Source organism: Coturnix japonica, chromosome 10 (assembly GCF_054131305.1).
Source record: "Coturnix japonica strain WE chromosome 10, WE-NBRP24, whole genome shotgun sequence".
Lineage (NCBI taxonomy): Eukaryota > Metazoa > Chordata > Aves > Galliformes > Phasianidae > Coturnix > Coturnix japonica.
Genome location: NC_140672.1, coordinates 1,777,017 through 1,791,919, shown reverse-complemented (window position 1 = coordinate 1,791,919; position 14,903 = coordinate 1,777,017). Strand labels below are relative to the sequence as shown.

At 50.9% G+C, this 14,903-nt stretch overlaps 2 protein-coding genes across 9 annotated transcripts in view; both read left to right on the top strand.

Moving 5' to 3' along the window:
* DPYSL2 (dihydropyrimidinase like 2) overlaps window positions 1-4,445 on the top strand; it is a 46,118-nt gene extending 41,673 nt beyond the window's left edge. For all 8 annotated transcript variants that reach the window (XM_085510143.1, XM_085510141.1, XM_085510144.1 and 5 more), the window contains 2 exons: window positions 927-1,092; window positions 1,507-4,445. In XM_085510143.1, the coding sequence (XP_085366269.1) occupies window positions 927-1,092; window positions 1,507-1,598 (258 nt within the window). In that variant the 3' untranslated portion in view covers window positions 1,599-4,445. The remainder of the gene's footprint in view (window positions 1-926; window positions 1,093-1,506) is intronic.
* A 2,488-nt stretch (window positions 4,446-6,933) lies between these two features.
* Window positions 6,934-13,776, top strand: PROM2 (prominin 2). The gene is made up of 24 exons (XM_015882840.3): window positions 6,934-7,485; window positions 7,684-7,733; window positions 7,848-8,050; window positions 8,224-8,344; window positions 8,483-8,546; window positions 8,624-8,713; window positions 8,819-9,018; window positions 9,093-9,167; window positions 9,242-9,305; window positions 9,599-9,758; window positions 10,085-10,237; window positions 10,547-10,670; window positions 11,157-11,248; window positions 11,337-11,421; window positions 11,536-11,682; window positions 11,773-11,844; window positions 11,919-12,011; window positions 12,097-12,150; window positions 12,410-12,490; window positions 12,634-12,702; window positions 12,797-12,886; window positions 13,014-13,120; window positions 13,219-13,296; window positions 13,495-13,776. The coding sequence occupies exons 1-23, from the start codon at window positions 7,035-7,037 to the stop codon at window positions 13,280-13,282; spliced, it is 2,709 nt and encodes a 902-aa protein (XP_015738326.2). The 5' UTR covers window positions 6,934-7,034; the 3' UTR covers window positions 13,283-13,296; window positions 13,495-13,776.
* The last annotated feature ends 1,127 nt before the right edge of the window (window positions 13,777-14,903 follow it).

Sequence of the window (14,903 nt, the reverse complement as noted above, 5' to 3'; positions counted from 1 at the left end):
GTCAGTCTGCATGTTACCAAGAGAACGTGCTGATACTGATAGCATTTATGCATCAAACCTTCCAGCAGCAGCAGTTTAGCATTCTGATTTGTTGCTAAAGATGCTCCTTTCCCTTCTGTCAGGTACAATCAGATGCTCTTGTCTGGTGACTGGTGAGTCACCGGCACAGCCCACGACTGCTTAAAAGTGGGAACGTTTCTATTTCTAAGAGGCTAAAAGACACCCGTTCCAAACAGACTGCCTTCTGAAATGCCTTTAGTTGGTGAAAAGCTGATGCTGAAATCAGTTGCAAATGAACTGGAGGGGGATTTGAGAAGGTTTATTTCCAGATAAAGTCAGGTTTCTGAGATGTTTCTGAGTATTGCCCTCTCCTGGACAAAACCAGAGCTGTTTCAGTTTGCTGGCTGTAGGCAATCTGGAAGGGGAAAAGGAAAGGGAAAAGGAAGGAGAAAAGGAAAGGGAAAAGGAAAAAAGAGGGGAAGAGAAAAGGAAGGGGAGATGGGAAAAGGGAAGGGGAAAGGGAAAGGGAAATGGGAAAAGGGAAGGAAGGGAAAACAAAGGGGAAAGGAAGGGAAAAGGGAAAAGAGAAGGAAGGGGAAACAAAGGGAAAAGGAAGGGGAAAATGAAAGGAGAGGGAAAGGGGAAATGAAGGGGGAAAGGAAGGGGGAAAGGAAGGGGAAAAGGGGAAAAAGGAAGGGAAGGGGAAAAGGGAAGGGGGAAGGAAGGAAAAAGGAAAGGGGAAGGAAGGGGGGAAAGGAAAGGGGAACAGAAAGAATGGAGAGGAAAGAAGATACTGTTTAGTTTCAAATCCTCTTACTGGAGATGAATCTTGATGTGCATCTTTGGCTTAGCAACATCTGGCCAGCTGTTTAGGGCCGTTCTGAAGGCTGTCTGACCCTGAAGCTCCCTGTTGCTGTGTGTTGTAGCTGGCTGAGCTGCGGGGTGTGCCTCGAGGTCTCTATGATGGGCCGGTCTGCGAAGTGTCGGTGACGCCGAAGACGGTCACTCCTGCATCTTCAGCTAAAACATCTCCTGCCAAACAGCAAGCTCCACCCGTGAGGAACCTGCACCAGTCTGGCTTTAGCTTGTCTGGTACGTATTCTTGTGTAGGAGCTCTCATAGAGCCCTGTTTATTTGCTTATTTGCTGTTTATTTGCTCAGCAACAAGAAAGGCTGGAGACAGTGAGGGGCTTGTAAAGGGAAAAGCATTCAGCCAGTTCTTATCTGCATAGGGCTGTGTGCCTGTGTTCAGTGTGGTAGTATTAATGCAGAGCAGATCTGAGCAAAATTAAGGCACTGGAAACCTTTGCTCATAGAATGGTTTGAGCTGGAAAGAAGGCTGTATGATCCAGCTCCTCTGCAGTGAATAGGAACAAGCAGAGCTCAATCAAGTGCTCAGAGCCCCATCCACAGGGATCTATAGGGACAGGGCAACCTGTTCCAGATCCCTTTCCATTTCACAAAGTCTCCGTGGTGAACCCAACATCCCTCCCGTGTCTCCCACAGGCGCACAGATCGATGACAACATCCCACGTCGCACCACCCAGCGCATCGTGGCACCGCCAGGCGGACGTGCCAACATCACCAGCTTGGGTTAAGGACCGACCCCTTCCGCCCGCCCAGCGGACCAGGGGAGGGGATGGGAGCACCTGGAGACCCTTTTTGATTCTTTTAGAGCCTGTGATGGTTACTGCGGGCAATGGGGGGGGGGGGCTGAAGTAATGCGCCTCTTTCGGTCCCCTCAGATTCCCTCCTCATCTTCACCAACCCCTCTCACTTCCCCCCGTCAGCCCTTACACGTTGAAAGGAAAACCAACCAACCCTGTTTTTGACACCTCTGACACGCTAAAGTAAATGTGAAGAGGATGTTTGAGATATGTGGCCTATGTCCCATTCAGCATCTTTCTTTTAATAAAGGAAGGATAAAGTGAATTTCCCAGGAGCTGCCTTTTAAGACACAGATGGAAAAGAAAAAAAAAAAAGAATAAATAAATTTTAAATGTTAAAAAAAATAGCTTTTTTTTTTCCCCCCCTCACTGTCAAGCAGAAGAGTAGTTCAAGGGTTATAAACTGGATGTTCTTTAGGGTTCTGTGTTCCAGCAGCGTAGCTAGGCAAGCATGGAGGGCCATGAATCCCAGTCTGCCAACCATTCCCTATCACCACCTCTGAGGCCACAGCTGTCTGCTGCCAAGAGAGAGAACCAGGACCCAGCACTAGGAGCTGATAGAGCACATGGCACCCCGCCATCGGGTGAGCTGGAACTGTTGGAGACTTTTGCTCTGTTTGGGTTTTTTTTGTGTGTGTGTTTTGTTTTGTTTTTTTCCTTCTTGATTCTGCTGCAAATGAGGTCCTTGAGGAGTTTTTTTTTTCCTTCTTTTTAATGTTTTTGTGTGTGTTTTTAATACGTTCGTCTCATCATGTTTACAAAGCCTTATCTCAGAACTGGGCACCTCCCAGTTCTCCCTGCTCCTACCCGAACCTCATTCAAGTTACCAACCCCTCACTGGTGTCACTGCCCCTTTGGTACTTTGGGTGCTTCTAGGATGCATCATTCCAGCCAATTCTTCCCACTTAGCTGCAATAGGAGATTGCCATACAGGTTCATAAGCTATGATCTTCACTTCAGCATAGTAGGTCTTGAGTTGGTGCAAACACCAGGGCTGGACACCAGCTGCAGAGCTGGGCAGAGCCTCTGGAGGAGCTCTTAGCTGGTTTATTTCCCATAGGTGGCAGTCAGTAAGCAGAAGGCCGTAGGCAATGGGCAATGCTTTGCCTGTAAGAATTCTGTAGCAGCCACATCCCCTTTCCTGGCCATTAAAGAGTGGTTATTTAAAAGTCTGAGAGCTTATCTTTAGCTCTCGTTGGAAGGCTGCTATGTTGGATGCATGCCTGAGCAATTCCAATTAGCATCCAGATGCCCAGCTGTTGTAACTGGGAGCTTCCAAACAGCTCGATGGGTCAACAGCAGCTGAGAATCTCTTATCCATGTGCGAATTTCACAGCCTGTCATTCCTTCAGGGATCTGCCTTTGTGCAAATGTTCTTGAGAAGGCCCTGCCCCTGCTTGGGTACGTGCCTCAGGTTTGAGAAACCAGAGGGTAGGAGTGGTTCTCCAATGAATTCAGGATTGTCGAAACCCAGCACTTAGAAGTCTTTTAGCCCTAGTATTGGAGGCTTGTGTTTTCAGGACACAGAGCATAAATCTGCACTGTTACAGAGTCCCACTTCTGCTTTGCTGGAGGGCTTGGTGGTCCCAAGGGCTTGGACCGTCTTTGAGCACAGAGAGCTTTTCTACCCGCAGTTAACACAGCATTACCTCCATTCTCTTGTACCCCTTGGCACTTGGCTGTATCTTCTGCTTTCTCTTCTTGTCCTTCACCACCTGCATCGACCTCGTCTCCCCTGTTTGTGAGCACTGTCTTAAATGGCATTTACAGGTCCTTGTAATGAAAAACCATATGCATGAAGGCTTTTAAGAAGCAAACCACCAAATCTGTTGTGATGCAGTTAGCAAAGCTGGGATTGGAGAAGGATCTGGGAGCAATGTAGGTACCCAACCCCTCCCAGCACAATTCCCATAGGCCCCTTTGAACATCAAAGCTCAGACATTGCCATACTCATCCATGCCTTTTATATCTAGGTTTAACCCTTGGGTGGCTAGTTTTGCATAAGAGTTTGCACTTTGTTTGTGAAGTAATCTGTGAGCATAATATATATTGCAGCTATCTTCAATTATGTTTTCACCTGTATGTTAAAAACCAACCTGATCAAGTTGGGGAGAGAAAGAAAGAAATTGGGATCTATGTCGATTCTACAAAACACACGCGGCTCTTCAGTATTCACTTAAGTCTTCCTTTTATTTTCCCTTCATTGACTCGTGATGACTTTTGGATTTCAATTTGTTCTTGGGAAAGGTAAAAGGAAAAAAATATATAGGAAAAAAACACACAAAAAAAGAGATTTTTTGCAGGCTGTGTAAGCATGTTTCTTCCTGTGAGAGCTCGTCCGCTTTGTGTCTGTTTACTGAATGTCATTATGTAAATGCTTAAAGAAAAAGGAAAAGAAAAAATGACTTAATTAATTAACCGCAGTGACTTGAAGCTCTAAAAATAAAATAATAATGAAAAATAATAATAATAATAATAAAATAAGTAGGATTTAATACTAGCTGGATTTAACCCTTGGATTTGTGATTGTGAACCATGAGTGGAGGAGCTGTAAGTGCTAAAGCTGATCATGTGTGTAGACAAAAAGAAGTGCTGATATTTGAGCGTTGTCTCAATGGCAAAAAAAAAGAAAAAAAAAAAAGGAAAAAAACCCAAAAACCATAAAAAAAAACAAAACAAAAAAAACCACCCGACCCCAAGTCTTGTGTTTTATTCCTGAAGAACTCTGTGTTATATTACCATGGGAACTCCTAATAAAGACAAAATGTTGTTGTTTCACTAGGTGCGTCTGTGTCTCGAGGCTGTATGTGTTTGTGTAACTGCACACCTTGGCTGGTGCCTTCAGCAGATAAGAAGTGCCTGGGCTCTCGGATTGCTGTAATATAGGCTGGTCGTGGTCCTGAGTAGGAGGGAGGTAGACTGCAGAAGAAGATAAGGTTCCTTGGAAGGTGATAGTAAAGAAGCCAACAGCTTCTTTCCCATACTATTGCCACATCCTCAGCCATCCTATTTGAACCCTCTTTGCAGTGGTGTGGAGAAGGGAGAAAGAGCGTTCAATGGAAGTTACCCACAGATAATGGAATGGGGAGCGATGGGGCTGACTGGAAGAGCATCAGTGAAGCTTCTAATGGTATAGGTTGGGTTGTGTCCAAGAGATGTGATGGAGGTGGTGGCACTGGGTATGGCTGGAGGTGGGGTTTTGCCATTATTTACCCACTTCATGGTGAAGGTCACCCATCCATTGGTGTGGAACAACACTGGGTTAGCGTTTAGCAGCAGCTACCTGCTAATAAGACACTTGGATTGGTGTGGGGTTCCCAACTAATCAATGAGATGTGGTTATTGGGCTTAGGTATCAGCACCCACGCAATGAAATGGTTTTGCTGGGTAGCTGTATGGTATATTAGCTTATCACAGCAATAGATACAGCCTAAAGCACTGCTGTTTGGTTAACACACACCTGTGGAACTTCAGCTTGCTTTTGTTCTATCATTATTTCTTCCTCAAGACTCTGAATTGGAAGGGTCAGGAGGAAGTAATCAATCTTAATTGATTAACTGACCTTAATGCACTGAGGAACAGAGCAGCCAGAAGGACATTCAGGTGCATGGGATTGTGCTGTTGTAGAAGAGCACAGGAATAGCTGTGTTGTCAGCCTGCTAATCCAGGTAATGCCTTATGCTGGCAGCACTGAGATCCTGCTCACAGCTCATTAGGCTGCAAGCCTGCCATTAACTGCTCTGTGTGTATATAAGGCCAAATATAGGTTTAATCTGAGCTTAGAACTGATACAGAATTAGCAGCTAAAAGCAGAAGAAAGGAAGTAGAAGTAGCACAGGATTTTCAAAACCAAAGCTATTGTGATCCAGAGCTATTTCATATCTATCTTTTAAATAGGTGAGGTCTCTAGGGCACCTAGGAGTAGAATTGGGAACATAGGTGGCCCCAAGGGCATGCAAGAGTACCAGTAGAGTTTCCTCGGTGTGCTCTAGGGTGCCTGAAATGCTTCCATGTGTGTCTGAGTGGTCACCTAAGGCCCTTTGTGTGCTTTCAGGTGTCTGAGAGTACTGGGAGAGCACTGGGATGTTATTGAAGGGCTGTAGGCAGCACTAGGGGGCAGTGGAGCGCTTTGGACAGCATTTGGGATGCTGGAGGGACTCTATGCAGTGCTGGAAGGATCTGATAGCACTGGGGGGAAGGTTAATGAGGGGCTGCAAATGACACTGGGGGGGGGGGGACTCCAAGCAATGCTTGGGGACACTGGATTTGCACTGTGAGGTTCTGGATAATATTGAGAGGCACTAAGAAGTTATTTAAGGACTGCAGCCAGCACCAGGGGGCACCGGAGAGCTTTGGACTGCCATTAAGTTGGGAGGTGGGGGGTTTATCTTATGCAGTGCTTATCTCAGAAGCTTCCCATGCCTGCCCTGTTAATTGGGTCAGGGATGGCCACCATGGATGGGAGCAGATGGATGGAGGGGGAATCTGCTCCTGTCCTGCTATGGGCACCCATGGGAGATGAAGGGAGCCCTGGGAGGAGCCGTTCCCACGGCACAGGGAAGCGGGGGCGGCCTGGGCTGCTTTGCAGTCATATAGACGTATATAGATGCCTTGCATGTAATTGCTCTCCCAACTCCATGCTTTTCTGGTCTTGGGAGTTTTGTCCCAGGATAGGATTCAGCCAAGCCTGTAGGTCCAGGGCAGGATTTTCCAGTCTGATGCATCTCATTCCCAGGAGGGTTATAAAGGGGGACTGTCAGAAAGACGGGGATAGACATTAGCAGGATCTGTTGTCGTAGGTTATGGGGAAATGGTTTCTGATTCAAAGAGGAGGGTTTTAGGCTGGATATAAGGAAGAAATTTGTAGTGAGGTTGGTGAGGAACTGAAATGTGTTGCCCAGAGGGATAATGGATGCCCTATCCCTGGAGACATCCATGGTCAGACTGGACGGAGCTCTGAGCACCTGAGTGAACTGTGGGTGTCCCTGTTCATTGCAGGGAGTTGGGCCAAATGGCCTTTAAGGGTCCCTTCCAACTCAGACTATTCTGTGATTCAGTGTGGAGTGATGCACTATGCCATCTGCTCCAGAAGGTTGCTGTGATCATCCCCTGCTGAGGGAAAAGCACCTTTTTTGAATGGGGGGACCACACTGCTTTGCATTCTACCCCAAAGGGAAGCTCCCACCCTTCCTGCCATCCTTGTCACTACAGCTCAGTTCCTCCTATGGGGCAGGATGTGGCCATGGGACAGCTGGGGATAAGTCTCATCCCAGCCAAGGGGATGCTCTTCGCAAGGAGAGGAGGGATCTCTGCTGCCTGCAGGGCTAAGCATGGCAAGGGACGCAGCGCTTGCAAAACAGCCCTGGGATGGTTTGGGAAGGTTTGGGCAGCTCATCACCCCGCCTTGCTCAGCCCAGCCAAGCCCAGACGCCCCAGGGAGGCTGGAGGGGGAGCAGCCAGGCAGCGTCTGGGCTCGGCAGCAGCCAACCTGTCAGGCAGGTTTCCTTTAGAGCAGCCAACGAAGCCACCAGGGCCGGGCATGCCCCACCGTGTGCTCGCAGGCTGACGGGGCTGCCCGGCTCTTTCCTCACCACCGAAGCCATGCGGGCGGCCGGGCTGCTCCTTGCTTGGGTGCTGCTGCGTCCTGTTGGTGCCCAGCAATGTCACCCTAGCAGCTCTGCTGGTGTCCTCCGCTTCACCGACACCCATGCTGAAATCCGAGTGCCGGCGCTGCATCGCGTGCCCAGCTCTCTTGACCCTCTATATGGCCTCGTCCGACACTACCTGGATCTCATCCAGCAGAACCCCCTACCCACAGGTGAGTCCCCACATGGGATGTTGATATTACCACCACCACCCCTCGGAGCCCTCTGCAGTACCTGGGAGTGGTTGGTGGGGTCGGAGCTGCTTTGTCCCATTATGGAGGGGGACACTGCCCATGGAGGGATGGGGGTGCACCAGGTGGGATGTGGGAGCTGCCCTTGAGGCGTTCACCATCGCCGTGGTTTGTTTTCAGAGCTTCTCAGGGCAGCCCTGAATGACCCCAGCTCAGTGCGGGCATCACAGGTAAGCAGGGACATGGGGACATGGAAGCCATGGTGGTGGCACCCAATCGAGAACTGGGAATATATAAAATCAAACAGATGGAACACCCCAAAACCATTCTCTGCCATCACACAGGTTGTACAGTACGAGCTGGGCTATGTCATTTGTGCTGCGGTGGCTCTGCTCTTCACCGTGGCTGTGCCAGTGGCAGGGCTGTGCTTCTGCTATTGCCGGAGCCGGCGGCGGTGTGGGGGCCGCCTGCGTGCCCACCGGCGTTCCCTGGCCTGCCGGCGCCGCTGCCTCCTCGTCTGCCTCTCCATCACCTCCATCATCATCCTGTGAGTGTCCTGAGGTGCCTCACCCCAAGGGGAGCCATGCTGATGGATGGGGATAGATGGGGATGGGGATAGAGTTGAGGATGGGGATTGGGATGGGGATGAGAATGAGAATGGAGGTGGGGATGGGGATGCTCTATTGGTCCTTCCCATCACTTCCTGCTTATCCCTGTCAGGACCAGTGCCATCTGTGCCTTGGTCACCAACCAGCGAGTGAAGGAACAGATGGAGCCAGGGCTCGGTGCCGTGCCAGCCATGCTGCGCACACTGCGGCAGCACATTGCCAACATCCCCCAGGTGGGTGCTCGAGTGACTCTTCTATGCCAGGGCAAAGCAGTTTGGGAAGCAAGTGAGATGGTTGCATTTTTAATGCAACGCTGGGCTTCCTCTGCTCCCCGAGGATGCCCCTGCACAGCAGCTCCTCTCTCATTGCAGGGCGTGCAAATGGTGGTGGACCAGTTTGAAGTGCCCCGGCAGCAGATAATCTCTGACCTTGGGGGTAAGCTCTGCACAGACCCCCATTGCACCCCATTCTTGGATGGAACAAGGGGCTGATGGTCTCATGGTGCCTTGCAGGGCTGAGCCGCAGCGTGGGGCTCTCCATCCACACACAGCTGAAGGCAATGACCTACGCAGCACTGGCAGACCTGCAGGACAGGGCGGGAGGTAATGTCAAGCATAATTAACCCGGGGGCTGCTCCCAAAGCCTTGCTTGCTGAGAGGGGTGGCCGAGTGGAGCAGCGAGAACTAGCCCTGGGCTTTCTCTTTAAGACCTACAGACCTCGCTGCACCATTTACAGATTATCAACAAGACGGTCCGAGTGCTGACAGCGGCACGGGCTGAGCTGGAGCCAGCACTGCAGGAGAGACGGCAGCGTGTGGTCACACTCCTGGATGATCCACGTTGCACCTCCTGTGCCAGCGTGCTGGGCAGGGCACAGAGCCTGCAGCTAGGCGCTGACTATAGCAAGGTGGGATGGAGTGCTGGTCACCCCCCAGCCCTCTGACACTCTCAAGGCTCATGGGATGCTTTTCCCACTCCAAGGTGCCCTCGGTGGAGAAGGTGTTGAAGACATTGGCTGGTCTGCCCCGAAGTGACTTTGCGGAGATGATTCGGCAGGTGGGTGGAATGGGGTGGCTCAGCACCCGTGGTAGCCCCATGTGTGCCATTCTTACAACCTCTTCTCCTCACAGGGCAATGGTACTTTCAATTCTATCCCAGAGCTGGCTGTGGAGAGGATGGCACAAGTGATCCAGGGTGAGCAGAACCCCCATGAGGAGGAGGGATGCCCTCTGTAGGGCAAATCCTGATTCAGAGATGGGGTGGAATACAGGGATCCCCTCCAATATCATCTTAGGATCATAGAATCATTAAGGTTGGAAGAAACCTCTAAGATTATCTAGTCCAACCCCAACCTGCCCCACCATGCCCACTGACTGTGTCCCTCGCAACCACATCTCCGTGGTTCTTGAACAGTTCTCACCCTTCACAGCTTTGTTGCCCTTCTCTGGACTCACTCCAAGGCCTCAGCATCTCTCTTCATCTTGCAGAGCTGCGGGACGAGATGGCCCAAGTGTCAGAGAAGGTGCAGACCATAGCTGATGGCTTCCCCCTCCCCGACTACACCCGGCGTGTCAACAAGGCCCTGCTGAAGGCAGAGGACAGCAGTCAGCCTTTCCTCCGGGAGGTGGAGCGCTTCGAGTGGTACAGGTGACCCAAATGGGCTCAGGAGGTGCAAAGGAGTTGGATTCTGACCCTCTCTGAGCCCCATTTGGGATTGTATGGTCATGGCCTGCTGCAACTTAGAATCATAGAATCATTAAGGTTGGATAAGACCACTAAGATCATCCAGTCCAACTGTTAACCCATCCCCACCATGCCCATAGTATCACAGAACCATTAAGGTTGGGTAAGACGACTAAGATCATCCAGTCCAACTGTTAACCCATCCCCACCATGCCCATACAATCACAGAACCATTAAGAATGGATAAGGCCACTAAGATCATCCAACCATCATCCTGTGACTTCCCCCAGGTGGGTTGCAGGCACGGTGCTGTGCTCCATCATCCTCCTCATCGTTGCCTGCAATGTGGCTGGGATGGCTCTGGGTACATATGGACTCTCCAAGAGGGAAGACCCAAGTGACTACGAGTGCCGAGGAGAAGCCGGAGCCAAGTTTCTTATGATGTAAGCATTACTCCCAGGGGGTCTGTGGCCATCTCATGCCACCCAAAAAAATTAAAAGAAAAAAGAAAAATAAAATAATAGAAGCAAAAGCAAAGGGCAGGAACCAGGAGCCAGCTGAACTTAAAGGCCTTTTATAGATACCGCCTGTGCCGGAGGGTTTGGGAGAAGCTGATCCTCCCCTGGGATGCAGCAGCTCCCGCACCCAGCTGGCATGCCGGGGCGCAGGAGGGAGCCGCAGGGCCAGGCAGGTCACCGCAAGCCTGCTCAGGTCTGCAAAGCTGCCTTTGGCACCTCCTCTCCTTCTTTCAGTGGCGTGGGCCTGGGTTTCCTGTTCTCCTGGCTCCTCATCCTCATGGTTTTCACCACCTTCTTGGTTGGGGGTAACGTCCAGACGTTGGTTTGCAGGAATTGGGTCAACCAGGAGATTTACAAGGTGGGTGGGTATCTGTCTGTTGCTTCCTACATCTCTGCATGCGTTCACCAAGATACATCCCTCAGTGCCACATCTCCATTGGTTCTGGAATACTTCCATGGATGGTGACTCCATCACCTCTTTGAGCAGCCTATGTCAGTGTCTGACCACTCTTTTGGAGAAGTTCTTCCTTCATGTCCAACTTGAAAGCCCCTTCCTAGACCCAAAAATTAAGATTACAATTGGGTTGCTGGGTTTGCAGTGGGAAATTGGCTTTTGCACTGGTTCATTCCCTTCGTATGACAGTGCTCCCACCTGTATCACTGTCCCCTGGGTGTTTGGAGGTACTGGGATGGCTCTGAAGTGCTCATGATTGGCAATGCAATTCATGCAAGGTTAGCTGCACATGGGATGGGGTGCACCATGTGAGGGCAGGTCACCCCCAAAAACATACCTAGGAATGCACGTGTCTAACCCTGTCCTTCTCTTTCTGACTGTTTTGTTCAGTTTATTGACACCCCTGGGAACCTTCCTCCATCCATGAACCTCACCCAGCAGCTCAACCTGAGGAGGGACTCCAACCTCACTGCTGCATACAGGTGGGTGCTGGCAGGAGACCACCCCTGCCCCTAATCAATGGGAGGGGTGCTAATTGGGAGCGATACTGACTGCCCCTTCATCTTGCAGGGAGTGCAAGAGTGGCGCAGGGCTGTGGGAGGTGCTGCAGCTGGAGAAGTCCTATGACCTGGATGAGCACCTCAAAGCCCCCAAGGTGAGGGCTGCCTTCAAGCAGAGCCTATGGAAACAATGCAGGGATGCAAAGGCTTTACTGGTGATACTGGGATGGAGGTACAAGGCCCTGAGCATCCCTATCTCATCCCTGTAGTACACGGCCAACTTCCAGAAACGCCTGGGTGACTTCACAGCACAACTGGGGGATGTACGGCTGCTCCGCAGTGAGGGCAGGAATGACCTGCAGACCTTTGCCCGCAGTGGTGTGGATGAGGTGGACTACAGCCGCTTCCAGGAGGAGGTGAGGAGATGCTGGCAGAGACCTGGTTCCCATGACAGCTGTCTTTCCAAGGCTGGCTTTCAAGCAGCTGATGACTCTGTTTTCCTCTAGATGAAGATCCCCGTGGTGCAAACCAGCCTCCTTGCCCTGGCTCGGAGCCTGGAGGGGCTGCAGAAGATGCAGGTGAGTGGCATGGAAGACAGCAGCAGCTGCCCATGTGCCCATAGGGCTGTCCTCACCCCACTGTCCCCCTGCAGAGGAATGGCACGGTGGCAGGACGGCTGGCTGCTGAGGCCAAGGCTCTGTGGCAGATGCACAACTCCACAGTGCAAATTCAAGAGGCGCTGGTGGTGAGTTCACACCTACAAGGCAGCTCGTGTCCCTCTGGAGGGGAGAAAAGGGATTTTGCAGCTTTCTCACCTCCTTGTCCTATAGGCAAAGCTGGGGGAAAGCATCCGGTTCCTTTCACGTTTGGCACCGCACCTTCAGGTACCAAAAACACATGGGGCCCTATGGGTACAGCATCCCAAAAGTGAGTCGTAGGGTGGTGGAGACCCAGGAATGATGCCAGCCCAAAAGCATCAGTTCTATCCCTGTTTAACTGAGCCTGTATCCTTCCTGGAGGGTTTTTCCTCCCTACCCCTCAGCAATCAAACCCAATTAGAAACTTCATCCTGGGGCACCCATCCCACCAGACCCAGTGTTGCTCAGTGCCCTGGGGTTTTTTGTATTCCCTGCACTTCTCTAGGATCGAGTGAAGACCACATTGGACACCATCACATCAGTGGAAACCCGGCTGCCTGTGCAAGCCCAGCAGATCCTCCGGCAGGTGAGCTCGGGGTGGGGGGTAGATATTACCTTACAGCCAGGGATAAAAGGCAGTAAAGGAGCTCTGGAATCAAGGAAGGGGCAATTGGAGCCTCAAGCCCTCTTTCCAAGCCTGATCTCCATTCCACCTTCTTTCCACCCCAGGAGATTGGCTGCTTCACAAGGAAGGAGCTGCGCTACTTTGCACAGTACCTGCACTGGGTCGGACAGACGGTGGGTGCTCACCTTTGTCAGAGTGGAAGCAACACTTTACATCCTCCCAATCTGGGTGGGATTTTAAGCTTGGCCTCCCCAACTCTTGTTCCAGCTGAGGGAGGATGTGGCTTCATGTCAGCCTCTCGCCACAGCCCTTGACAATGGGAGGGTGATCCTGTGTGACCGCATTGCTGACCCCTGGGTAAGGACCCCACTGATGCACCCCACACTGGGACCATCAACCACAAGGCTCCCTGAGCCCCTCTGGACCCTTGGTTCTGCCTCTCCCTGCACAAGCCAGCAGGGACCCATGTGCTCTCTCCTTGCAGAATGCCTTCTGGTTCAGCCTGGGGTGCTGCACCTTCTTCCTCATCCCCAACATTATCTTTGCCATCAGGCTCACCAAGCATTTCCGCCCCATCCGCAACAGGCTCATGTAAGAAGCAAGCATGGGGGTGGGCAAATTCCAATGCAGAGTGGGCAGATGTGTGCTCCTCCTTGGTTATCCGATGTTTACTCCTCCTCTCTCCACAGCTCTACAGGCTCAGAGGAGACCTGTCCCTTCCACATCCCTCGCGTCACGGCGCTGAAGCTCTAGGCCAGGCTCTGCAGGTATGGTGGAGGCTGAGACCTGGGTTGCTTGCTGCATGCCCTATTCTCCTGCCTTTCAAACTCATTTCCAAGCATTACAAGGCTTCCTCTCCCTCTCAGCATCCTTCCTGGGTGTGAGGCACATCCAAATGTTGTAGGGCTCCAGGTCACTTTAACAACACAGTGTCCATGGGGTCTGCCTATCTTTCTTGACTACAGGGACACCCATGTCAATGAACCGTAGGGCTCCAGGTCCTTGCAGTGTCTCTTCCTCAGTGTCTGAGCACCATCAAGGATCTCCCTGGAGCCTGGCTGACTGGGGACCTCAGGCAGCATCTCTGCAGCTCCTGCTGACTGCTGGCTCACCTGCTGCACATGCAGACCCTGCTGTGACGCATGCCTGGCTCCTTCTCTCCCACCGCAGCCCTCCTGCAGCAGTGCCCTGCAATGCTTCTCCACTCCTGGGATGGAGCACATTAAACCTTCCTGAGCCAAACCCAACATTGCCTGTTTGTTTTCCTGATTTTGCCCAGAAATACTCAGCTGCAGCCTCTCAGAGGAGCATACCCAGCTCTCAGTCCCCTCTGCTCCAAGGCTACTTTGGAGAAGGCTTCAAAGTCACACAGATCAGGGCTTGGGGGCAGGGCCTTCCCCATGCAATGGGGACAAAGCCAGAGATCTTGAGACCCTTAACCCCTTGTGTCTTGGGATTGTGAACAACTTGATTTTTAGTACCCTCAGTACCTTGGGTTTGGGGACCTTGAGCACCTTGGGTCTTAATAGCCTCAAAACCTTGGATCATGAGATTCTGAACCTTTTGGACCTTTGAACCATCAACTCCTTGGGTCTTAGGACCCTCCAGCCTGGGCCTTCAAAGCACTGGGGATATTCATCATTTATGATTATTAATGATTATTTCCTGGCTCTGAAAGGTGCTCCTGGCAATCTGATGTAAAAAGCTGCAGCTGACACATCTGTGCTTTCCAAACAAGTGAGGGTTTCCCTGTGTTTCCCCAACTGAAATAGTCTCTGTTTAGTAACCAACAGAGAAATGCCTCATTTTATGCATTATTAAAGGATGTTTGTTACCCAAAGCCAGAAACAGCCCATAAAAAGCCTGTGCTATGCATTATTTAGGTTATTTCTGCCCAAAGCCAGCTGGTTCTATGCACCATTTACCTGCAGAGGTCAGCATTGCAAAGGGTTTTTGCAAAGGGCTTTGGTAAGTGCAAAGTAACAACTACAACAATAATCTCTTGACTGACCTGTTGATTCAGAAATGATACAGATGTGCCAACAAAGGAGCCTAATTCAATTAGTTCTTCTTCCCAATGTTATTACTTAAAGCCTAATCACTGGACACGAAGTGCTGCACAGATGAATAATGAATAGCAAAGGAATACAGTGCTGTAAGTATGTGTGGTCAGCACTACCATAGCTCTTCTCCCTGCCTGGGAGGGACATTGGATTGAAAACGTGAGTGGCTGGATCTCTGGGTTAATAAATTACCAATGAATATTCCAGAAATTGCCCTAATCCAATTAGGTTTGAGTTTTTTTTATGGGGGAAAAAAGGGAATGAAGACAGGCTTGGTTAATGATTCCTCAGCTGAAGCAAGGCTGTGGTTT

Bases quoted from the DNA above. Each gene is read 5' to 3' on its own strand.
- PROM2 (XM_015882840.3), top strand. From the start codon at position 7,035: ATGGTTTGGGAAGGTTTGGGCAGCTCATCACCCCGCCTTGCTCAGCCC. The intron at 11,422-11,535 runs GTGAGGGCTGCC...TCATCCCTGTAG, and splicing joins AGCACCTCAAAGCCCCCAAG to TACACGGCCAACTTCCAGAA. The intron at 12,151-12,409 runs GTACCAAAAACA...GCACTTCTCTAG, and splicing joins GTTTGGCACCGCACCTTCAG to GATCGAGTGAAGACCACATT.